The sequence below is a fragment of the Gallus gallus genome, chromosome 6 (assembly GCF_016699485.2).
Source record: "Gallus gallus isolate bGalGal1 chromosome 6, bGalGal1.mat.broiler.GRCg7b, whole genome shotgun sequence".
NCBI classification, from domain to species: domain Eukaryota; kingdom Metazoa; phylum Chordata; class Aves; order Galliformes; family Phasianidae; genus Gallus; species Gallus gallus.
In genome coordinates this window covers 23,293,182-23,318,104 of record NC_052537.1, presented here as the reverse complement: position 1 = coordinate 23,318,104, position 24,923 = coordinate 23,293,182, and the positions used below count along the sequence as shown (strand labels likewise).

The 24,923-nt window shown below is 66.4% G+C and overlaps 2 protein-coding genes across 8 annotated transcripts in view; one reads left to right on the top strand and one right to left on the bottom strand.

The window, feature by feature from the left end:
* Positions 1-13,456, bottom strand: part of LDB1 (LIM domain binding 1) — a 19,170-nt gene extending 5,714 nt beyond the window's left edge. For 2 of the 7 annotated variants that reach the window (NM_205070.2, XM_015288581.4), the window contains exon 1: positions 12,754-13,017. In NM_205070.2, coding sequence (NP_990401.1) covers positions 12,754-12,778 — 25 coding nt within the window. In that variant the 5' untranslated portion in view covers positions 12,779-13,017. Of the gene's footprint in view, positions 1-105; positions 1,755-3,454; positions 3,708-3,977; positions 4,224-6,236; positions 7,634-12,753; positions 13,018-13,396 lie in introns of those variants that run through there. The other 5 variants (XM_046942736.1, XM_046942735.1, XM_015288583.4 and 2 more) reach the window with 5 other exon arrangements.
* On the top strand, positions 12,987-24,923 carry PPRC1 (peroxisome proliferator-activated receptor gamma, coactivator-related 1). Its single transcript, XM_015288783.3, has 14 exons — positions 12,987-15,204; positions 17,084-17,224; positions 17,330-17,482; positions 17,676-17,792; positions 17,907-20,493; positions 20,765-20,818; positions 21,127-21,187; positions 21,409-21,476; positions 21,681-22,461; positions 23,532-23,711; positions 23,842-23,905; positions 24,084-24,205; positions 24,287-24,438; positions 24,594-24,923. The coding sequence occupies exons 1-14, from the start codon at positions 14,815-14,817 to the stop codon at positions 24,695-24,697; spliced, it is 4,974 nt and encodes a 1,657-aa protein (XP_015144269.2). The 5' UTR covers positions 12,987-14,814; the 3' UTR covers positions 24,698-24,923.

Below are 24,923 nucleotides of genomic sequence, written 5' to 3'. Positions count from 1 at the left end.
AGGGAGCGGCTGTGCCCTATCCCCCCCCCCCCCCCCCCAGCCCTTCCGCACAGCTCCTAATCCCACCGACCTGACCCGGGAATCACACGGGATCTTTTTGCTGACCTTTCTATCGCCATGGAGACGGGTGAATAATCGCCCGGCCGGCGGGTCCCCAGGCAGCCACCATCTGCCACTCAGGCAGGCCCAGCGGTCACCGGGTTCGAGATGGAAGGCGATGCCACGAACCGGTCCCCCTGCACGCCGCCGCCTCCCTCGCCCCTTAAGGTAACCCGGGGGCGGCGGGGGGCTCCCACGCCGCCACCCCCCCCCGGGCTCCCCGCGGCACCCCGGCACACCCACAGCCGGCAGGACGCGGCACGCCGGGCTGGGCGATGCCGAGACACGCGGTGGGAGCAGCCGCTCCCCGCAGCCGGGCGGACTGCCAGGCAGCACCGGCTCCACCGGCTCGGCCGGCCCCGCCACTACGGGGGATCCCCAGCGGTGCTGCGGTAAAGCGGGCGCGGGGTGCGCTGCTGACTGTGGGCGTGCGGGGAGAGATCCGCCACCGCGGGATGGGAGCGGGCACAAGAAGAAGAAGAACGTAAGGATTAAAGAAAGCACTGTCCCCAGCAGTGGGAGTCGAGACAGCCAGCTGCAGGCCAGTATGGGACGCCCCAGCAGCAGGGCGCCCATCACCCCACACAGCTCGTCACCCAGGAGCCCGCTGCTCCTCACCCCGTCCCACTGCAGCGGGGCAGCGGGGCAGGGCCGCCCGCCTCCACGGCACCGTCACTGCGAGATACAAGTTTTGCCTCCGAGGTCAGCCCCGCTGCTGGGGAATTTCTGCTTTCACCTCGGCCAAGTTGTGCTCCATGGAGATCAGAATTCAGCTGGAGCTGAGCTGGAAATACAGCACTTTCCTCTCCTTGCTGCTGTTAAGTAACACGGAGTCGAAGCATGCTCCATGCACAAGAAACTTTCCAAAGGTGTTTGAGGTGCATCGGTTCATCCCAGAGAGTGCACTGCTCATCACATCCCCAGGAGAAAGGAAAGCCAAACCAGAACCAGCAGCTCATCCTGCAGTGCTTTGTTTTTACGCCCCCGAGGGCTCTGTGTCCCTCAGCCCTGCATGGATCTCAGCTGACAGTGAATACCCTCTGCGTGCACAGGATGGTCTCATGGGGTGGTGGGACCCTCCCCACCCTCTGCTTAGGTAGGACATGGGGACAGCCACGGTTCCCACCTGGGGCTCCCCAGTCAGATATCATATGGATGCGCCCTGGGAGCCAGGCATCAGCGTGCCCTGGTGAGGCTGCTTTCATCCTCCTTTCTCTTATTCGGAGGGGATGGAGCGCAGCCAGCTGCAGGCAGCCATGTTGGACCTGGGCACAGCACCCTGGGCAGCCTCCCCAAGTGATGCGCAGCCCCACACGGGCGTCACCACGTCCCCTGGCCCCAGCAGGGGGACACGCATCCCAGCTCCACCGGCAGCCCGGTGCCCACTGTCACACACGGCACTGCTTTGCATCTGTGGGGCCGCAACTCGGGAGGATGGCATCTGGCCACAGAAGTGATGTGAGCTGCAGCCTGATGGAACGGCACTGCAGGAGACGGGTAGGGAAGGGAGCAGAGGTGACGGCCCAGCGGCATCCCCGGGAAGGCAGGGCAGGGAAAAGCTGGTGCAGCCCCGCAGCCAAGGACGGCTGTCAGCCCCACGTGGCGCATGGAGATCCGGCATCCCGGGATGCACTGCTCCGCTCTGCTCGCTGCCGGCCACGGTGAGGAGCAACGAGCGCCGCACGCTGGGACGCGCAGCCTCCAGGGAATGGGGCTGCAAAGCAGGGCTGGACCACGTGCCCTCAACCCCCCCCCCCCCCGGCCTGTGGGGGCTTGCCCGCATCACAGCAGTTTGCACAGTGCCACCAGCCCAGGTCCCAGCTTAAAGCAAACAGAAACAGCCCACGCCGTGACCTCAGAGCAAACGCTTTTGGTTGCTGCGCTTACACAGCTCCGCATGTGCTGTCACCAGGGTCAGGGCTGGGGATAACCGCCGCACTCAGGATCTCTGTGGCCTGATGCTGGGCTGCTCGCCACGCTCAGCACACAGCCTCGGGGCCAGGGGCGGCGTGGGGCAGTTTGTTACGGGGAGCAGCCCCCAGGTGTGCCCGGCACCCAGGGCCAGGTGATGCCTCCCGGGGCCGCTGCCTGCTCTTGGATCTGCCAACAGCATCAGAGCAGAGCAGAATGGGAACAGAGCAGCCCAAGTCCCCTAAAGAGCCAACGTACCCCGACCAGCACAGACTGAGCTCCAGCACAAAGGGCCAAAGCCAAAGAGCAGCGGGTTTGGCCACGCACATCTGCCCGGTGCCGCAGAGCTCCCGAATCAGAAATGAAGCACTGTAGAACCACCTCTACCCGTGCTGCTGAGCCCAAGGCAAGCCCTCTCACCCTGCCACCCCCAGCTGCAATACCGGTCTGCCTCAAACAGCAGCACACCTCGCTGCCACCGCTGTCACAACCCACGTGTGCGCGCTTGCCGTGCCATCGGCACCCGCAGCCCCCGTGCTCTGTGGTCACTGGAGGACAGCAGCTTTCTCAGGGAGCGCTGCTGCTGCTCTGTGGCCGTGGCCGGACCCTCGTGCAGCCCTCGGGCTCATGCCAGGGTGCTCAGAGCCCCGCCAGGGTGCGTGCTTGGCACGGAGCAGGCGGTGCTGGGCAGGGGGGTCTGGAGGAAAAGCTGGGACAGAACACCAGGGGAGAGCTGCAGCTGGTGCTGCTAGGATTTGGGGACTGCTACAGCATCACGAGGGCAAAGACCGAACTCCTTCCTCCATGAGCAACAACCAGGAGAACGCTCCAAAACCCAAGCCTTTAAGGAACGAAGACCTCCCCGAACTCACCGCGACTCACAGCAAGCCGTGGGAGCTGACACCCAGCCAGCCCTGGAGGAGCTGCTACGAAACCACCGGGACAAAGCGCTGGGGAACACAGCAAGTCACCCCAGCAATCCGTGCCGGAGGATTCTGCACCTGCAGCAGGAGGAGGTCAGCAGGTGCCCGCTCCGAAACCCCACGAATGGGAACAACCACCGGCGCCACATCCTGGCCGTGCAGCCCAGCCCTGGGGTGGCACGTGGGGCTTTTCTCTGCCGGACTCACCGCCCCGCAGTTTGTACCCAGGCTCTGATCGACGCGGGGCTGGGAGCTCAGGGCGTGCAGCCCAGTGCTGTACTACGAGTGCTTATCTCATCGTCCCCAGGAGCGCTGGAGGTCAGGGCAGCCCGCCATGGGATGGTCGGGGGGGGCGGCAGAGGAACCCCCGAACGCAGCCCCACGATGAGCAGCCAGGCGGGGAGCACCGCTGCCCGCTCCCCAAACGCATCCCCCAGCCCCGAGGGCTTTGTCTACCAGCCGCTCCCACGCCCGTACCCCCCGCGCCCCCCGAGCTCTCGCACGGCCCCAACGCTTCGCACCCCTCCCGCGCTTCGCTCCCTTCTGTCAGACCCCCGGAGCCGCAGGAGGGGACAAAGTTGCAGCGGGCGGTGACAGCGGGCGCGGAGGCACCGGGAGGGCGCGGGGCAGCCGTCGGGGGGCTCAGCCGAGGGCTGGAGCCGGGGGGAGAACAAAGGGAGCTGCGGGGCACGGCGGGGGAGCCGGGGGCGAGAGGGGGAGCGGGAGAAGGGGAGCGGGGAGCGAAAGGAAGGAGATGGGGCGAGAGGGAAGGGAGCTGGAGGGGGAAGGCAGCGCCGGGTGGGCCGGCGGGCAGGGGGCCGGGCCGGGCCGGGCCGAGCGGGGCCGGCGCCTCCGCTCACAACTTTGCGGGCGGGACCCGGCCCTCCCTTCCGCCGCCGGGGCCGAACCGAGAGAGAGAGAGAGAGAGAAGGGGGAGGGAGGGGAGGGAAGGGGGAGGGAGGGGGGGGGGGAGAAGGGGGACGGGAAACTTCCCGGGGGCGGCAGGCCGGGCCGAACCGAGCCGGGCCGAACCGAGCGACTCACGGCGGGCGGCGGCGGCGCTGGGGCGGGGGTCGGAGCGCGGCGTTGGCGGCGGCGCTGGGGCGGGCGGCGGGGCGGCGGGCCGCCATGGGGGCGGCGGCGGGGCGGGGCGGGGCGGGGCGCGGGGCGCTTCCTTTGTCTGCGCCGCGCCGACCCACAATGGCTGCGGCGGCGGCGCGCCCGCTGCCGGCCGTCTGTCCGTCCGTCCGTCCGCCCGCCCGCCCGGGGCACCGCGCCGCCCGCACAAAAGGGCCGCGGGCCGGGCCGGGCCCGCCGGCACCGAGGGGAAAAGTTCGGTACTGCGCAGCCCCGCGCCGGGCTGCCGGCACCTCCCGAGTGCCTCCGTACGGCCCTCCGTGCAGCTGCGCCCATCTCCGTACCGACACACACACCTCTCATACAGCCCTCTGCGCACCTACACCTGTGTATGCGTGCATACGTACACCTTTGTGCACCTACACCTACCTATGCGCGCCTCCGCACAGCCCTCTGGGCACCTACAGCCGTACCTACGTATACACCTCTCTACACTCCTCTGTACAGCTACACCTATCCATATACCTCTGCACACCCACACCTCCACGTGTACCTATGGATACCCCCGCACACACCCCTCTGCACTCCTACACCTTCCTACAGACACCCCCCTGCACACCCACACCCGTACACCTACATATATACCTACATGTACACAGTGCTGCATACACCCATACCTGCATATACACATCTGTATACGCCAATATACACCTGCGTACAAATGCTTATCTGTACAATCACCTCCATGCTCGTATCTATATATATACACACACCTACGCACACTCATCTGCACACCCACGCCTGCACATACACACAGCCGTACACCCCTATATCTCTACACAGACACCTATATACACCCACCCATGCTCCTACACCAGGAGGAGCATCCATTCAACACGCACCAAAGCACCTTATAACCCGCCCAGCATACGATCACGGAACATCTCATGTCAGAAGGCACGTCACGACCTCCCAGCCCACCCCCTGGCTCTGCACAGGACCACCCACTGCCCAAACCCTACATGAGAGCACTGCCCACGCAGAGCGAGGCGTGGGGTCACTTTTTGCTCGATATGCCGCCACGCACCACCACCATCCCGGCCACCTCCGTGCCAGGAGGAGCAGCCACCAGCATCAGACAGGCGTCAGCAAGCACCGCGTCTGCCTGCAGGCACGCCGTCTCACACCCCAACACCTCCTCGGCACCAACAGCATCACCCGAACAAGGGCATCTCTGAGCCCCCCCCACGCTGTTTGCTGCTCCAGCCCCCCCAGCAGAGCAGAGCAGAGCAGAGCAGAGCAGAGCAGAGCAGAGCAGAGCAGAGCAGGCACCCTACAGCACAGGGAGCTGCCGGCCCCGCTCCCAGCACAGCTCCTGGGGCTCTGAGCGCAGCCCGGCGCTGAGCTTGGCACCAGCTGGAAAGTATTTCTTTCCCTGGGAAAGCTGCAATAAAAGTATACTTTTCTCTGGTTTGCTTTGATTTTTTTTTCTTTGAACTTTTTCAGGATTTCTCTTGCTTGGACCACTTTCCCTTTTCCCTCAGTTTTCAGCCCCCACGCAGCTCTGGGGGGAGCTGAGCCCCGGGCAGCGGGCACACACACACACACACACGCACACACATCCACGCAGCTCGCCCCGTGCACGCTTGCACACGTGCTCACGGGCCGGCACGCACATGCACGCCTGCTGGCACAGCTCAGACACGTCTGCACACACACCTTGGGCACACGCCCTCCTACAGCCCTTCCCTGCCCTGAAGCTGCAGGGTGACGCAGGCCCAGGCCTCAGGGACGCGCGATGCACGCACAGCCACTGCAACAGCACCCCACGAGAAGGGCACTCCGCCCCCACGGCAGCTGCGTCCACAAGGATCAGAGAGCAGCACCCGCGGGCGCACGGCCCCACAGCCAACAGCCCCCGAGCAGCGCTGGGACCGAGCAGCCCACCGGGACAGCTCACGTGTCCCTGCTCGGCTCTGACGACAGCGCTGGCCCGGTCCACGTGGCCGCAGCAGCCCCAGCTGTTTATGGTTATAGCCGAGTTAATAATTAAAGAGATGCTGGATGGAGAGCAGAAGGGCTGGGATGCAGCTGGGGAGCGCAGCGCGTGTGGCGGTGATGGTGGGGGAGCCCCTTCCCTGCCACGCGCTCCCACCCGCGGAGCGAGCAGCCGATGGGAAGAGCACGGCGGGGACGGGCAGGGATGCTCCCCGCCATAAATCTTACCCCCTTCACGTGGAAACGTGCTCTTCGTCCCTGCCTCTCCAGGGGGGGAATTCTCTCGGCTTGATCACAGGGGTGCCCGGGGCAGGTGGGCCCCTCTTTTTCTCTGGAGAAGGCTCGGCTCCATCATCGCTCCCCCGGAGAGCCTGGGGGAGGCTGGGAGCTCAGCAATGAGTCATGCTGGGCAGGCGGCAGATCCTGGGGGCTCCCAGGATTAACCCTTCCAAAACAAAACCGTTTCCAGACAGCAAGACGCACGAGGAAAGCCCAGATAGCGAGATGCACGGGAGGAGCTGGCGAGCAGGGCAAGGCAGGGAGCCACGGGCTCAGACCCCGAGCATCCCGTAGGGAGCGGAGGCAAAGACCTGGACGTGCGATCACATCCTGCAAAACAACCCAGGTGATGGAAAGCCATCTCCATCCCTGCAGCACACCTTGCCCCATGGCGAAGGACACGGCCAGGAGCTCAGCCGTGCCCCAGTGCCGGGCTCGCACCCTCGTGGGCTTTGTGGCCACCCACAGCAGCCAGCCCCGGCCCCTCTGGCAGCAGCCCGGGGAGAGCCTGCCAGCTCTGCGGGGTTTACGACTCCAGACGCTCCAGGTGGATTCTCTCATGTTACAAGAATGGTTCGTTTTACAGCCAGTTTCCTGGCCTGGGGCTGGTCCCCACAGCCTGGCCGGGTTGGATCCCATGCAGAATGGCGATGGGGTGGATAGGTTGAGAAGGGGGCACACTGCAGTGCCAAGAGGCAGTGGAAATCCTTGCCGAAGGAGCTGCTCCCCATCCATATGCACTGCTGAAAGGGTGAAATCAGCCAACCCTCTAAACCCACGTTCGTCAAAGACAAGCAAGGGGGCTGGGACCCCCCAAACCCACCCATAGGGGTCATCAGCGGGGAGGATGCTGGAAACCCCCCAGGACTGTACACGTGGGACATCTTGCAGCACCACGGCTGCACGTGGTGTGTTACCAGCAGGTAACTCTACCAGCAGAGCCCACCCCTTCCCCTCACCCCCCGTGCAGCGCTGCCGAGCTCTCCGAAGCAGCTCTCCGAATATAGCAGCATCAAATAGCTCTATCAATAATGCATCGCTTCTGCTTCCTCTCGCTGCTGTGTTTTTGTTGCTAACATGTGTGTCCTTCCTGTTAACAGCTGCCTCTGCTCTGCCAGCTAGGCCAAACAGGGACACAGCCACCGCTGGATGGGGACGGCAGCTCCCACTCCCTGCAGCTCCGGGTCGGGCAGCAGCCAGCCCCACTCCAGGCACAGCACAGGGCAGCCTGCTGCCGCTCCAAGCCTCCTGCAGCGTGCAAACCGACGGCATGCACAGCGCTGCTGCACACACGACGCTGCTGCACGCTGTGCTCTCCAGGGCACTTGGCACAGAAGTGGGAGGACACATCCCCCTCCTCCCGCCGTGCCTTTGTGCAGGCACAGCTCTCCTTGGCACCGTTTCACCCCAAATATCCAACAGCGGGCTCCGGCAATGGCTCGGCCCCACGGTGTCCACGCTACCGTTCCCGGGGTGCTCCCGCTGCCATGCTCCCGCACACAGCTGCCCCAGGGCTGAGCCACGGACCAGTCAGTGCATGCCAGCCCGTGTGCTCAGGCTTGCCCCATGCCTGGTGGAGCAGCGTGCTGCGAGCTGCTCCCGCCGGCAGGGAGGCAGGAGCTGAGGCAGGCACCGGCAGCTCTCTGCAGGAGCCTCTGGGCTGTGCACAACACTGGCGGGCATCTCCCCAAAGGAGGACATGCGCCAAGGGGTCCTGAGCCGGGGGATTGCACGGTGGGCTCTGGGAAGGGGGCTCACACCCCGCTGTCCCCCAAGCAGCCGGCATCCCGGCACGGCTCCACCTGGGCTTCGCTGCAGAAACCTGGCTCTGCTCCCAGTGCAAGCCCCGCGGCGCCGAGGAGGGGCCCAGGGCCGGCGGCTGCTGCAGAGAGCAGGGGCCCCTGCTCACCCACGGCACACGGGGCTCCTGCGCCAGAGACCCCCGGGACCGGCAACAGAGCAGGGTGTTATCTGCACCCCGCAAAGAGGGTGGAGTTAGGGCAGAGCAGGGGCTGGCATCTGTGGCACAGAAGATTACACCCTGGTCTAACGTTTGTGTTTGTCCTGGAAGCAACCTGCCTAGGAGGGATGGGGACAAATGGCAGCGGGGAGCCAGCTGTGAGGGCTCCGGTGGGATGCTGTCCCTCCTGGTACATGCTGGCATGGTGGGATGGGGCACAGTGCTCCTGCAGGTACCCGGGCCCACAGCAGGTGCCCTGGCACACAGCAGTGTCCATTCCTCTGGGGGCTGGTGTGCATAGCCCACGTGCACAACCATATTCCCACATCACAGTGAGCACGCCTCTCCCCTCAAAAAAACCATCAGCAGTACCCTTGTCCATTCCAGAGCCCCGTCCCGGGCCTGGGGGTACCAGCCACCCACCCCGCTCCAGGTGGGGTCAACAGCAGGCTCACCAACCCACAGGCTCCCCAACGCCCTCCCCCTCCAGCAACAGCAGGAAACCACAGCTCAGCCTGCAGGCTGCCTGATAACGGCCGCCTGGCCCCAGCCTGCCTCCCCAGGGGCCGGACAGGGGGCACCCAGTGCTGCTCCCAGCACCCACCGCCACTCCCTGCTCCTCACTCCAGCAGCAAGATATCGCAGTTCCAGAAGGAGAGAGCAAAAGGATGTGCCCAAAGCACGTGCAAAAGAGGCCCCCAGCACCGTGTACATGTGCGCGTCCTCGTTCGTGTGCAAGCAACGCGGATGTGGCCAAGGGAATCCCACAGCAAAGGCAAGAAGGTGGCATGAAGCTGAGACAGGAAAGCGAGCTGGAGGTGCAGAGGACAGGCAGGGGACGCTGGTGCCGCCGCCATCCTGCTGCAGCTCAGAGCTCCTGCCCTGCCCGGGGCATTCAGGCCCAGCGCAGCAGCATCACCTGTGCTCGGGAGCCAGGCACTGCCCCGGGGCCCGTCCCGCTGCCAGCACCCACTCGCCCCCCTGAGGCTGCCCCCAACGTATCGGCTTTCAGAGCAGCTCCATGCTGGCACGGGAGGAGCAGACAATACCATTTCTGGAATAAACTCGGAGCGCGGCCGACAAGCACCCAGCACCGGGCCGGCTGGTTAACCCATCACAGCTTTCCCCAACAAACCCGAGCTGGCAGCAGGGCGAGCTCACACGGGTGCAGAGGAGCCGCACCGTGTGTCTGCAGTGAGCCCTCGGCCCCAATTCACCACCTTAACAAGCAGATCCCGAGGTGAGCACGAGGCAGCTGCTACCTCCCCCTGCTCTCTCCAGCCCCCAGGGGGTGGCACGGCGCACACCGCATCCATCAGGTGGATGGGGCAGATGGCATCTCCCATCCCAGTACCAGCAGCAGGGTGAAAACAAAACACGCGCAGACTCTGCCCCACAGCTCTATCAGCCTGCAGCAGGGTGGGGAGCGCAGGGAACAGCATGGCTCTCCCTTGCGGTTACTACCACTTGGCACATGGGGCCAGAACACGGGCTGCCTTGGCTGTGGGGTCCCACCGAGGGTAGTTTCTCCCCTTGCTCAGCAGCGTTCGCAGGCAGTGACACGGCTCGTGGGGCTGGGAGCACAGCCCTGGGGGCTTTCAAAGGGCAGCAGGAGGGACAGGCCGCATTCGCGGTCCAGATTTCAAAGCATCTGGAGCCTCTGCTGTAGGGCAGAAGGGCTCAGCCTCGCGCAGGATGAGACCTCGGGAATTATGCAGGAATTAGGGCGAGGGGCCTTCCAGGACTTCCACCACCTGAGCACACCTGGGGGTGCTGCGGTCCCCACGCTGGAGCTGCAGCACACGTGCTCCGGCCACCAGCGCTCGGCCCGTGCTCCACCATCCCTTCCCCGAGCATCCGACGCAGGAGGCTCAGGGCAAGGCTCAGCTTGGCAGGAGGGAGGGACGCCCGGACAGGGACACCGCTGTCCTCCCCCCGTCCCCACAACGCATGCCGCCTGCACCAGACACATCCCTCCAGGGCCGCCAAACCTCGCGCCCCAGGGCCCAAAGCAACGCGCGCTGGGAGGGAAACCCGCGCAGGGCCCCGTGCAAGCCGGCACAGAGGCAGGCAGTGTGGCTCAGGGCTCTGCTGCCAGCCCGGGGCTCCGTTCCCAGCTCTGCAAACCCGCTGCCCGCTGGCCTTGGGCAAGCCGCTCCCCCGCTGCGAGAGGCCACGGCCAGGCCTGCCGGGAGGGGAGCTGGGAGCCCCGCGCAGGGCACAGCAGGGCCGCGTGGGAGGAGGGAGCAGGCCTCACTCCCCCTCCCGGGGGGCCCCACGGCACCAGAACCGTTACTATGGCGGAAAACATCACCACCATTTCTCCTTCGTTTTTTGTTGTTGTCGTTGTTTGTTTCTCAGAAGCCCGCGGCGCTGAGCTGCAGTGAGAGGGCACGCAGGGCTGAGCGCAGGCCCAGGACGGCGGCGCGGTGCCGGGTGCAGGCGCTGCGCTCCTCCGCCGGCCCCAGGCGCGGTGTGTTTACTTCCTGGCGCTGCCTGCGAGGCCGCCGGCTTTCAGGGCACACCTCGGCCCGGCACCATCCTCAGGGCACCCCCAGAGCCCCCGGCCTCCACGCTCGGGCCTGGGTCGAAGCACGGGAGCACGACGCCCCCCCGGACACGGGCAGCCCCCGGCACTGCAGTTCGAAGGGGCGCAGCCGAGGGATGCTTTGGGAGCGAAACCCCCGCCGCCAGCATCTCCCAGGCAGGAAACTCCTCCAAGTTAACGCAGCCCCGAAGAGCAGCCTGGGCAGAGCGGCTCATTAAATGTTTCTGGCTGGCAGCGGGCCAGCGGCAGAGCTTGTTTTTTTTTTTTTTCTATATTCCGATAAACAGTCCAGGGAGGGGAGGGGGGAGGGGGCGGCGGGGAGCTCTCTGGACGTGCCACCGGCCCCGGGGCGGGCATAGGGGGGGGAGGGAGGAAACGGGGGGACACGCACACGTGTGCGCGCACACACGGCGCCCACCCCGCACGCGCGCAGAGGTGGGGGCACGGTGACAAGCGGGCCGCCCCCGGGGACGCTCCGGGCCCCCGTCGCCCACCAACATGGCGGTGACATTCCCGGCGGCACGGGGCCAGCTCCCGGGGGACGCGCCGGCACCGCGGCCCCGCGCCGAGGGGCCCGACGTTCACCCCGCGGGGCCCGGCCTCACGGCGCGGCCCCGGTGGGAGCGAGGGGGCCCGGGGGAGGCGGGCAGAGCCCTCCGGGTGCGCGGCGCCCGCGGGGCCGGTCGGCGCTTTAACTGTTTGGCCTGGCTGGGAGGAGGTTCACGTGACTTTCTGCTTGAGGAAGCAGCGCTCTGGCAGCTTCCAGTGGGAGATGGAGGAGGCGGTGGGGGAAGGGGCCGCCTGCCTGCACGGAAGCACGGCGGGGAGGGAGGGCAGCGGCGGGGAGGGGGCGCGGGGCGCCCCTTCTGTCCTCCCCCGGCCCGGGGGGATGCGGGGACGCACCGGGGGGGGGGGGGGGAGACGCGCGACAGCCGCGCCCCCGGGGCTGCGCTCACACCTCCCGCCCGGCGGCCCCCCAGGCCGAGGGGCGCCCAGGTGGCACCGTCCTCACGGCAGGGCCAGCGGCCGAGGAATCAGCGCCTCCGTTGCGCGCGTTCTCCCCCCACGCGCTCCATTCCCCGTCAAACACCCTCCCGGGGACGCAGCGCCAGGCTCCGGGGCTGCTCTGCGGCCGTCGCCACGCTCGCTTCCCGCACACGGCGTCCCCCGGCCCGCTGCCCGCCGAGCATCCCCTGCGGCGCGCCGAGCCCTCGCCGCCTCGGCACGGCCCCCGCTCGGGCCCCCGGGGCCCACCCCCCGCTCAGGGCACGGCCGGGGCGCGCGGAGCGGGAATTCCCCTCACCCACGGGGGGTACCCCACGGAGCCGCCCCGCGCCCCACCGCGGGGTCAGCCCGCGCCGTGCCACCCGCGTGCCCGGCCTGCGCTCCGCAGCACCCCGCCCGCGGGGAGCCGCCACCGCGCCTCGGGGGTCCCAACCCCACGGCCAGCCCCCGCGCTGCGGGATCCCGACCCACAGGCTGCGGGGTCCCTGCCCCGTACACAGACCTCAGCATCCGTGCCACAGGGGTCCCAGCCCCGCGGCCAGATACAGGGTCCCAAACCGTCCAGCAGACCTCTCCGAGCCGCAGGGCCCCCAGCCCCGCGGCCAGCCCCTAACCCAGGGGGTCCCAGCACCGCTGCTGCGGGATCCCGACCCCACAAACAGATCTCGGCATCCGTGCCGCGGGACCCGGCCCCGCAACCCGTCCCCGTGCCGTGGGGTCTCCCCCCAAAGCGGAGCTCAGCCCCACACCCGCCCCCCACTCCCACGCCACGGAGACCCCACGCCCGGCACCGTTCCACGGGGCCGCGACCGCAGACCCCGCAGCACGCAGACTCCGCACCCGGCGCCGTTGCACGGGGCCGCGACCCCGGGCCCCACACCTCGCAGCCCCCACGGCCGAACCCACGGCGGCCCCCCGGCCCCGCGCGGCCCCCCCGCCCCGCCCGCACTCACCAGGGCATGCACAGCCCACTGACATCTTCACATGCCTGGCCCGGCCGGGGGTCGCTGCGCGCTGCCCGGGCCGCGGGGGTCTCGCATGGACGGCGCGCCGCGGGCTCCGGCGCGGCGGGAGGTGTGCGGCCCCGCGCGGCCCCGAGCAGGGCCACGGCCAGGGGCGGGCGCGCCAGGGACCGGAGGGGGTGCGGACGGGGCGGGGGCCGCGGCGGCGGAGCGGGAGCGGGGGCGGCTGCGCCGGCGGCGGCGAGCGGGCGGGAGGGCGCGCGGCGGCGCATGCGCGGGGATCTCCCCCCGCCTCCTCCTCCTCCTCCGCGGGGGCGCGCGTGCGTGCGTGCGCGCCCCCTCCCGCCGCCGTGCTCGCGCGCGCACGGGGGCGCGCGCCCCCTTCCTCCCTCGCGTCGGCCCCGGGGCGGGTGCCGCCATGTCGGGGCCGCGGCGGTGCGCGTAACCGCGGGGGCCGCTCCCGCCCGCGGCGCCGAGCCCTGCCCCGTGCCGGGCCGCGGAGCCGTCCGGAGGGCGCGGCGGAGTGGGGGGAGGCACCTCCCTGCTCTGCCGCCGCTCCCCGATGCCGCCCGGCACCGCGCTGCCCGCGGGGTCTGAGCCCCCGTCCCTGCTGGGACGGCCGCCGCCCGCCCACCTGCGCCGTCCGGGTGGGATCCGCGTTTCTCCTCGCTGAGTTTCAGCGTCACGTGGCTCCGAGCTCCCCTTTGCGGGCCGCTCCCGTTGACCCCCAGGAAAGCAGCCCCGCGCTGGGCCGTAGCCGGGGAGGGAGGCCGTGGTGCGGGGGGACCGCGTGTGCGGAGTTACGGTCCGGCACGTGTGGGGCGTGGGATCAGCCCTGCGGGACCCTGACGTGTGCGGGGACGGGGGGCTGAGGTCACTGTGGGAGAGGAGGGCTCCCACGCAGGGCCGCAGGCTCGGAGCAGAGCTGGGCAGCCCGACTGGCCGTGCCTGCGTTTTTGCAGGGCGTGAGAGGCTCGGGAGGTGCTGCGGGAGGAGGTGGAGGAGGGCGGCAGAGCGGCTCCCTTGCCACCAGCCTGCTTGTTGCTGGGGGAGCAGCCAGCACCAGGCAGGGGTGACGCAGGGAGAGTGGCCGCAGACAAAGGCCCTTGTGGCAGGGGGAAGGAGGGAGGCTCTGTGTCAGGCCAGGCCCCACCGAGGGATGAATAAAGCGTTTCTGTGATCCCACAGTGAAACGCAGCCCGGACAGGTCTCTCACCCCGTGGGGCGGATGGAGACTCCAGGACGTTATCCTCCATGACAGCCACTGGGGATCCTACAGCACGGCTCCCCGGAGCACATCCGTGCTGCGTGGCGGCTCCCATTACACAGCCCGCTGCTACGGCCCTGGGAGCTGAAGGAGAGCCTCGGGAGGTGACAGCACCCAAAGGGACTTTGGCCTTATTTAACGGGGGGCACCAGGACAGACACCCCAGCCAGTCACCCCAGTCTGACCCTTGTGTGCGTTCCCTATACCAGCTGCACGCCGCCTGCAGCCGGATAACATCGGGCGCTGTTCAGCAGCCACCTCCCCTGTGCCGGACAGGCTTACAGCTGGGGGGCAGAGCACAGGGCAGGGCTCCTGCAGGCCCTTGCGGTGGGTGCGACCGGTCCAACACCGCGAGGATTGAGGGCCCAGGGGACGAACGAGGCACTGTGCAAACCCCCGAGGACGCTGGAGGCTCTTCGCGGATCCCGCCCTCGGCGGGGCACGGCGCTCTCCGCTGCACGTCTTTGCACCGTAGGGCAGCGAGGGGCCACGGGAGGCACTTTCCGCGGCAGGGCCCGGCACAACCCGGTGCCGAGCAGGGCGGCAGCGGGGACGCAATAGGGGGCGCTCGGACGCGGCGAGGCCAGGTCCCACTGCGGGAAGGAGCGACCCCCGCCCAACCCCGGCCCGGTTCCCGCGCCCACGTGGGCGGCACAGCCGGCACCGCGGGAAAACGCGCCCTCGCCCCGCCCCTATTGGGCGCTTCCCGCCAGTGACGCCCGTGCCGCCCCGCCCCCGCGCGCCACGGGGCGGGGCCGCTCCCTCAGCCCTCGCCCTCTACAAAGATGGCGGTGAAGTCACGGCGCTCCCCAGTACTCAAAATGGCCGCCTCGCGTCGTCGCCACCCTCACCCGCCAGGCGCTTACCGCGGCGCGGCGCCGGCGGCGAAGGGGTGTACTTCCGGCGTGCCTCGCGCGGGGCGGGGCGGCTCGGCGCGGTGGCCGCCGGGAGCTGTAGTGCGGGGCCGCCGGCGGTCACGTGTCGCGCCCGGCAGTGGCCGCGTTGGGTGCGGAGGCGCCAAGATGGCGGCGCTGCGGGGCGGAGCGGTGCTCCCCGCGGCCGGGGCCGGGGTCGGGGCCGGGGTCTGCGGCGCTTCGACCGGAGCCGCCTCGCGGGGACCGGCGGGCGGCGGCGCCTCTCGCCAGCCGGCCCTGCGCGCCGGCAGTCCCCTGCAGGTAGGCGGCGGGCGGCGGCGGCCGCGCCGTGACACGTGGAGGCCGGGGCGGCTCCCGCGGCTGCAGCACCACGTGTGCCGGTTGCGGGCCCGCGGCGCGGGGCTCCGGGCGTCCCGCGGGGGCCGCCCTGGGGCGGGGGCCGTAGGGAGGGTTCTCCGGAGGGTCCCCGCGGCTCCCGGTGCCGCCGTGGCGGGGCGGCGTGCGGGCAGCGGGCGGCTGTCGCCGTCGGCGCGGGCTCTGCGCGGTGTCAGCGGCCCCGGGGGGACGGGAGGACGGGGCCGGCGTGCGCGCGGGGATCGGCCGATGGGGTCAGGCGCTGGGGGGGCGCGTGTCCCTGCCCTTCCCAGCTCAGTGCGGCGCCACAGACCGCCCCTCGCGTCGCCGCCTCGTGTCCCTCGGCTGTGTCCGCGATGCGGTCCTCAGACTCCCGCCGAGACCCCTCGTCGCGCCCCCACCCCGCTGCTTGGACGCGGCCGCGGGGAGACCCCCGCCCTTCGCACCGCAACGCCCATTGGGGCGCTGCCTCCGTGCGCGACGCTCCCCGACAGTCGCTGGAAGGGGCCGTGCCCTCCGCCGGAGCTCTCTGCTGTGCTCGGGGCGCAGCCGGGACACGCGTGTCCCCTCACGGCTCCGCGGGGCGAGCAGCTCGTGGGCACGTGCCCGTGGAGCCTGTGATTTTTGGTGCCCGGGAGAGCCCCGCGGCACACCTGGCCCCCTCTTTGGGGCCGCGAGCGTCCTATGCTTTCAGCATCCCCGCGACTTTAAAGCCAACCATAGGACGCAGCAGGGGCTCTGCAGGGAGCAGGCCGGGCGGGTTTGTGCCCCCGCCCCGACGCGAGGGCAGGAGGAGGTGCCCGGCCCCAGGTGGATCAAAGGGAGTCCCCGGGGAACGCGGGTGACTCAGGGCTGTGGGACTCCCGGCGAGGCGCTGAGTCAAAGGAGTTGGGAAGCGCTGGGAGATGGCCTTCCCGCTGGCTGGAGAGGGCCCTGGGAGGGGGGAGGTTTGATTTCCCTCCACACGCTGGAAACAACCCTGGGAGCGTCACCGGTGGGCTGCGTAGGGCTGACCCTGGGTGTGGAGCTGGGCAAAACCCAGCCGGGGTTTGGCTGCGTTTTGGGGGAGGAAGGCCGCCTGGCAGCTCCCCGCCAGCTCTCCCAGGGCTCTGTCCTTGGGGCGCTTATTGTCCCCGGCTGCGTTATCTCTGCCAAAGCCCATCTGCAAGCAGGAACCCAAACACCGTCTCGTGCCGGCAACGCACCCACACTGCGCCTCTGCTGCTGGTGGGGGCTGCGGTGCAGCCTTACCCCAATGTGCCAGGGGTCTGGGAAGGGCAGAGGACCCAGGGTGCTGGGGATGAGCAGTGAGGAGCATTTTTGGTGCTGGGTCATGAGCGCAGACTGTCTGTTCAGAGCAACTGGTGGTTCCAGCCCTGGCAGTGACAGCCGGATGCATCCCTGTTGCTGAGCCCTGCACATTTCGTAATGTTTTGGGCTTATCTGCAGCGCTGACAGCCAAAGGAGCATGTGATGGTCTGTGGGCGCAGGAGGGAAGCGTGCGTCTCCCCTGCCCGCTGAGCACGAGCAGCGTGCTGTCAGACACATATGGGATGCGCTGGGCTTCATTCATTGTTCTTCACCAGTCCCAAAACCTCTGGGTGAGAGCTTTCAGTGCGGTGCCGCCTCTGATGATGATGGAAAGGGGTCCGGGATTGGTGGCACAGCGCGTTGTGGGGCTTCGTGCAGTGGGGTGGGCTGGTGTGAACCTCCCCAGAAAGCGAGGGATTGAGGTTTCTGTGGTGCCCTCTGACTTTCTTGCTCATTCGGAGGCGTGTGGTGATGGTTTGTGGAGTGCTGACCCATTTTACCCCGCTTTCCGTAGTGTTTCTCCTTTGAGGAGGATGACCTGAACTTGTCGCTGGATGCAGAAACCATCCCAGAGGCTGAGGAGATCCTGGGGACAATGCAGAACTACCTTGACTCCTCTGTCATCTCCATCATCGAGGACCTCTCCCTAAGCGAGGTGGGTCCCTGTGCATGGCGGGTGGTGGCCTGGGCCGCTTCGGGGCCCTGCTGCCCCACAGCTGTGTTCTGGTGCCCTCTGAGCCAGCTCCTGCTCTTCCCGCAGGGCAAGGCCTGCCTGGATGCACAGAATGAGCTGTCCCTGCTCACTGCCATCACGGAGATCCTGGACAGCACAGATGATGAGACCCTGTCCCCCTTCGACACCATCATGGATGCAGAGCTGCTGACCTCTCTGCGGGAGCGGGAGAACCCCTCGGTGAGTGGTGGGGCCTCTCCTTCAACCCAAAGTGCCCTTTTGAGCCTTCAGGTGTGGGGTTTGGTAGGGTGGGGGATTCACAGGAGGCTCACTAGCACCATGCCCATCTGCACAGCCAACCTGGGGTGAGGTGACAACGTTATTGGGCGCTCTGTACCTTCCATGCCTCATCCTCCATCCATTTTTCCACCAGTTCCAGAAGTTTCTCAGCCTGTCACGGCCAGTTCTCGAGTGCAAGAGCCCTGCCTTGGAGCAGCCCAAGGGTCTGTGGTCCCTCAGCAGCGGTGGCAGCATGCCTGAAACTGGAAAGGTGAGCAGGGAGAGCTGAAGGAGCGGTGCTGGGGTTGCGATGCCCCCAGTGCAGCTGGGAGAGAGCGTCACTAAGTGGTGGGAGCTGACAAGAGCTCTGGTTTCCCCTTTCCAGACCAACGTGGACCTGGCCTGGGACTGCATTGCTCACAGCCTGGAGGACCCATCACCACCAAAGAAGCAAACCTGTAGCACCCCGCGGGTGGAGAGGAAGCAGGGGAGGCCCCGTGCCCATGAGCAGCTCCCCCTGCAGCGTAGTGACGGGGAGGAGGAGGATGAGGAGGCTGCCTCCAGCCCAGAGCTGGACAGCAGCATGGAGGCTGCAGAGTTCTGCATGAATGCGCCCGAGGTGGTGGCGGAGGAGCACGAAGACCCCTGCGTCATCAACACAGGCGATGTGTCGCTGAGCGAGCTGGTGAAGTCCATGCACCCCTATTGCCTGCCCACCTTCACTGTGTGCCTGGACCCCGAGAGCGAGCCCGTGGCCAAGGAGCTGCTGAACGGCCCCGTTGTGCTGGAGATCGTGCCCAGGGAGGGTGAGAACATGGAGATCCCCGTGGTGCTGCAGCCCCTGGCCCCCAGCTTCCCTGACCTGGAGCCCCAGCTGCTGGGCACAGAGGGCGACGCAGAGTCAATCCCAGTGCACGGAGAGGAGCCGCCAGGAGATCCAGCAGCTGAAACTGGGATGGAGGAGGAGGAGAAACCACCTGGGCAGGAGCCCTCGTGTGCAGCCCCGTACAGCAACACCCCCGTGGAGACTGCGGTGAGCAGCAAGCGTGAGATCTGCGAGAAGGGACGTGGCCGTGAGAGAGCAAGGAAGAGTCGGAAAAAGAAAGCGGAGGAAGGCCTGAGCGAGGACGGCCGGCCAGGCAGAGGCTGCGTGGCACACCGGCTGCGCTCAGGCAGGTCACGGCGGGCAGCACGGCCCTCGCTGCAGGTCTCTGACTTCCTGGCACGGCAACTGGAGCAAGCGCGGAAGGAGGGGCAGATGGAGCTGCATGCTGAGCGGGCACCGCGGCCGCGTGGCCGCCCCCGGGGCGTGGCGGGGGTCTCCCTGCCCACGAAGGAGCCCCCGGAGCTGCCGAAAGGGTTGGAGCCGGAAATGACAGACACGGTGCTGGAGAAGGGTGAGACTGCTGTGCCTGTGGAGAAAACCACGGAGGAGCCACTAGCAGCGAAGCAACCCATCCCCGTGGAGCAGGAGGACAAAGGGGCTGTGCAGCCAGATGTTGGGATGCCGAAGCAGGATGTAGGCGTGGAGCCCCCCCAGAGTGTGCCCGCGGCGGAGCCAAGTGAGACCCTGCCCAAGGAGGCCAAGCCCAAGGCCCTGAGCCTGCGGGAGTATCGCATGCGCATGCAGCACCGCCAGTCCAGCACGGGCAGCAGGAAGGAGGGCAAGAAGCAAGCAGCCAGCAAGTGGCCCAGCGTCCCTGAGCCTCCCACCGAGCTGGCAGACATCCCCTGCTTGGTGGCACCTGCACGCCCACCCACCGAGACACCCAGCGCTCAGAAGAGCCTGGAGAAATCTGCCGGTTCTCCTGCTGGGCCTCCTCCTGCCAACAAAGCACCTGCAGCTCCAGTGCCAGCTCCAGTGCCAGCTCCAGCACCTGCCTCAGCCCCGGCACCTGCCTCAGCCCCACCACCTCCAGTGACACCGATACCTTTTGTTGCACCTACCATGCCCCCAGCTGCTGGGGTGGCTCCCCCTGGGATGCCATCACCGGCCACTACTGGTGCTTACGCCATGTATCCATCTGTGCCTTCCTGGCCCTGCTTTGGTCCGCAGCCCCTGGGCTGCCATGCTCTGCCCCCACCGCCTGGCGCTGGGCCCCCTGGCACTTTCCACATGATGCATGGCCTCCCGCCCCCACCCATGGCCTGGCCCCCACCGGCCCTGCCTCCCCCACCACCTTTTGTCCCCGGTGGCCCCTATGGCCCTGTGGGCTGGGCCCCCCCATCCTACTGGCCAGGCATCCCCATTCCACCACCTCCAGTGCCTCCTATGGCATACGGTGATCCTGCGCTGCAGGGTGCAGCGGCCTCTTCTGTCCCCGCTGGTGGCTGCCCCAGCACGGCCCTCCTGCATGGGCAGGCTCCCCCAGCCCCAGAGCTGCCAGCCATCCCTGTGCAGCCATCTCCAAGCAGAGAGATGGAGACTGCAGGCAGTCAGGCCAGGCCAGGAGTCAGCAGGGTGTCAAATCCTAGGAGGCAGGCACGTATGGTAGGGGAGAGCTCCTTCCCCAAGGGACCCTTGGCTCCGGCCCCCACCCAGCCACCAGTAACTCCATCGGGTGCTGCTGCCCAGCCCAGCAGGGCCCCTCCTGCAGCACCAGCTCCAAACGTGGCTGCTCCCGCTCAACCCGTGGAGGAGCCCCCGCCTCTAGCCCCCATCCAGCTTTCAAAGGCCCCCCCGGCTGTCATTCCTGCAGAGGTGTCAGCTGCTGCTGTCCCTGCTGGCGGGTCCCCTGGCACCTACCCCACAGAGGAGCCTGCGGGGCCAGCCAAGACCCCGGTGGACAAGACTCCACCGGAGCCACCCAGCCACAAGCCCATCATCCAGGCTCTAGCACCGCCACCAAAACCATGCCGGGAGAGCAGCAAGCCACCTGCTGCGCGGCCCTGGAGGCACCAACCACTCATCAGCCCCGCACAGCCCAGCGACAGCAGCCAGGACATTGTGCAGGCCTTCATCAGCGAGATTGGTGAGTGGAGCGCAGGGCTGCTGGGACTGCTTCCAGCCACTGCTCTGCAGCGGGGTGAGGGTGGCAAAGCTTGGCCAGTGTGTTTGGCAGTCTCGTTAATCCTCATTGCCTACCGCCTGGGCGTACTGTGCCTAAACTGGTCCTTTGGGGACTGCAGAGCTGGTGGGTGCTCCCATCCCTGCTGTGGGAGGCTCTGGAGTTGCTGCTGCTTGAAGTGTGCCCAGGGGAAACGGGTGGAGGCAGAACTGACCTGTGCTCTCTCCTCATCCAGGGATCGAAGCTGCTGACTTGTCCAGCCTGCTGGAGCAGTTTGAGAAGTCTGAAGGTGAGGATGCAGCACGTTGTCCCCTGTAGGATCTCTTCTGTGTCCCTGTGCTGCATGTACTTCTAAGGTGGTAATACCTTGTGTGGGTGCCTTGTCCAGGGGTTTCTCTGCCTTTGTTTCCTTTCTGTCCTGAGTCAGTTGGCCAGAGATCTCTGGGGCAGCCGAGGAGATGGTGATGGGAAAGAAAGTGGAGGAAGAAAAAGGCAAAAGCTCTACAGAGAGCCGGAATGCCTTGAAACCTCTTCTCCATGTGCACAGTCTGTCTGCTGCCTGCCAGCTCTGCTCTCACCCACCCACTCTCTTTTCAGCCAAGAAGGAGGAGGCTCCTGTGCAGCCCCCTGAGGAAAGGCGGCCAGCGAGGAGTGCTGGGTGAGTACAGGGATCTCTGTGCCCCTCAGCATGGAGCCCTGGGGCAGCCCTGGGCTGTTCAGTCCTGGCAGAGAGATGTAGGACTGGAATATGCAAGGTCCATCCTTGCAGCTCTTGGATATCAGGCACCCCCTGTTCAGGCAGCTTGGGTGGGTACGAGTGTCCCTGAGAGTAGAATCTGGAGGCAGCTGCTTCTGACAGAGCTCCTTTCCCCTTCACAGGTCGGAGCCCCAGCCAGAGAGGAAGCCCCCGGACAGCCTACAGGCCTCGGAGCTGGCCAACGTGGCAGGTGATGCCCAGGAGCAGAGAGGGGAGCCCATGGAGCCCTGGCAAGGGCTTTTGTGGGGCTGGGAGCTGCCTGGAGGGGAACCCAGGGCTTGAGGGGAGCTGGGAGCTTGGGTGAGGTCTCCAGCCAGGCGGACTGCAATGAGGGGTGCTCCCCTCTTTTCTTCGTCGGCATCCCCCTCCTAACAGCTCTGCATTACTCTTGCAGGGCTCACCCCCCCAGCGACCCCTCCACACCAGCTCTGGAAGCCGCTGCCCACTGTCTCGCTGCTGGCCAAGACCAAGTCACCTGTCTCGGCACCTCAGGAAGGGATTCAGAGGACCGCCAAGCTCGCAAAAGCTAAAGCCCTGCCCCAGAGCAGGCTGCAGGGGAGGAGCCCAGCGCCTGGCAGCGCAGCCCCCAGCCACGTCTGCTCAGGTGACCATGACTACTGCATCCCACGCACGGCACACCTGGAGAACAGCAGCATCGCTGGCACGCAGCCCCCCGCCACTGAGAGCGGCTCCCGCTGGAACGTCAAACACCACCGGGACATCACCATCAAGCCCATCTCCTCCTTAACCAAACGGACGCTGGACCAGCCCAAGCCGGCCCCCGCCACCACAGTGGGGCCCAGCCAGGAGTCCCCGGGGGCTGCCTGCCCGACCCCCCTGGATTATCGGACTAGCGTCCCCAGCAAAGCCATCACCGGGGGTGACAGCCCCGCCACCTCAGTGCTCCTGTCCCCGGCTGCATCTCCGTGCCGGGACCAGGAGGTGTGGACCTCTAGCACCCAGCCTGGCCGTGTCGCTGCCAAGAAGTCCCTGCGCTGCTACCGGAGACCACAGGACTCGCCCAGCCCCTCTGCAGGCAGCTGGAGGGCCGGCCGCAGCCGGGCCAGCCGCTCCTTCAGCTCCAGCTCGGATGGAGCCAGCGAGTCTTCGTCATCATCCTCATCCTCCCGATCCCGGTCGCGGTCACTGTCCCCACCGCCCAAGCGGTGGAGAGGGTAAGTAGCAGAGTGGTGTCGGCTTGCTCTTTGGGTGTTGCCTGATGGCTGATCTTTAGTAAACGTGTTTCCCTGTGGTCCCCCTGAAGCGGTGAGCAGCTGAACAGTTAGAGGTCTGGCCGAGTCCCACCTCTGGGCAAGGCTTCCTTGCCCCTCCTGGAGCCCCACCATGTACTAGCACGCATACAAACCCTTGGTTATGCTGTGGCTTTTGGGTGCTTTCTCTGGGATTAATGCAGGTGTTGGTGCTGGTACAGCCTTAAATGTAGGAACAAGATAAGCTGCAGGTACAGCAGGGAGCTGCTGGGGGTGAGCAGCGGAGCAACCCATCTGGCTTTGTTGTTTTGCTGCTTCCCCACACTCCTTATCGAGGTAACCGTGGAGTAACTTTCTTTGGAGCCTTTGTGCATCTGGGTGTTGCAAGGATGTATCCCTGCCACTCAACCCCGCTGGGCTGGGACCCCCTCTGCCCCCTTTTCCTGAACATTGTACTGGGCAATGTCTCCATGCATGCCAGCCTGACCTGCTGTCCCCCAAGAGCTATGTGGCAGTCCCTAGGCTTGGGTCTTGGGTTTGTCAATGGCAGGGGCCAGCTGTGGGCAGTGTCTGCACCTTGCTGCTGACTGGAGGCTGCGCAGCTTGGTCCTGTAGGGTATGGGGTGCTGCTCCTTTGCTTGGGGGTCAGGGGCTGTGGGCAGTGAATCCCACAGTGGGTGAATGCCATGGCCCATGGTGTGCATGGTTGGAGGCACTCAGGCTCTTCACTAGGGCAGCTGCTGGTTGCCACGCAGATGCAGTGACTCTGTTAGCACTGTGTGCCATATAGAGTTCCCCTATACCCATATCTTGCTGTGTGATGAGATCCTACTCTGTTTAGGCTGTGGGGCAGCACCTTTGCAGTGCCTTTGTACCCCCTGGCAAACGCAGGCAGATGTTTCCACAGCCAGGCTCACCCTGAAGATACTGATGGGTCCTGTCTATGTGCCGTGCTGGGTGCTTTGGCAGAATGGAGCTCTCTTCCTTCCCCAGAGCCTTGTGGTGCTGAGCTCTCTCTCTCTTTTTCCCTCCAGGTACCGCTCAAGATGTTCCCACAGCTCATCTTCCCGCTCCAGCTGTGGGTCGTGTGGCAGGTCCAGGGACAGGTCCTCCTCTTCCTCCTCCTCATCCTCCTACTCCTCCCGGTCCCCATCCCGCAGGCAGTCCCGTTCCCGTTCGCCCTCTCCCTGCAGGAGGAGTAACAGACGGAGAAGGTGAGCTTGGCCCCTCTGACAGAAGTGATCCTACTCCTTAGGCATCTCCCTTGTGTCCTGCTCCTGGGATCACTCTCTTCCAACACCTCCCCTGACCCTGTAGCTCACAGGTCTTCTTTCTGCTCTACAGATACAGTTATGATGCGCAGGACCACTACCAAAGGCAGAGGATCCTCCAGAAGGAACGTGCAATAGTGAGTGGATATGGTTTAGTGGGTACAGTGGTGGTGGGTCAACAATGGTACTAGATGGTCTTAGAGGTCCTTTTCCAGCATTGATGATTCTATGAATGCTGGAAGTGTTGTGGGGCTGGGAAGCTGGATTTGGGGCTCCCTAGATCATCAGCTCACAGGACGGTGCCCCTGCCTGCAGGAGGAGCGGCGAGTTGTGTTCATTGGCAAGATCCCCAGCAGGATGACACGGTCGGAGCTGCGGCACCGCTTCTCAGTGTTTGGGGACATTGAGGAGTGCACCCTGCACTTCCGCTCCGAGGGGTAAGAGCTCTCCTTGGTCTTTCCCAGCTCCTCGAGAGGATGGTGTGACGGTGCCCATGCTCATCTCCTTCTTGCTTCCAGGGACAACTACGGCTTTGTCACCTATCGCTATGCCGAGGAGGCCTTCGCCGCCATTGAGAGCGGGCACAAGCTGCGGCGTCCGGATGAGCAGCCCTTTGACCTGTGCTTTGGCGGCCGCCGGCAGTTCTGCAGGAGGAACTATGCTGACCTGGGTGAGTTGCATCATGGATCCCTTGCTTCCCACGTGCATCGGGTGGGTGGTTGGATCCCCCCCCTGCATCCCCTCCCAGCCCAGCACCGGTTTTGGTTGGCCAGACCTGTGCCGGCGTCCCTATGGCTCAGGGCAGGCTCTCCCCGTGTCTTCCAGACTCCAACCGAGAGGATTTCGATCCAGCCCCTGTGAAGAGCAAGTTCGACTCGCTGGACTTCGACACGCTGCTGCGGCAGGCACAGCGCAGCCTGCGGAGGTAGCAGCAAGCACGGCGGAGCGCCCGCCCCCGCTTTTATACTCAAATACAAAAGACAAAAAAAGTAAGGAGAGAAAGATGAGGTTTTTAAGAAAAAGAAAAAGGAAAAAAATTTGTTTTATAACCAATATTTAAGGAGGACGGGCAATTTCCCATCAATTGGAAGGGCCTAGGGGAGTGGCAGCCTCGGGCTTGCTGAGCCGTGTAATAAATGTGGATGCCCAAACCCA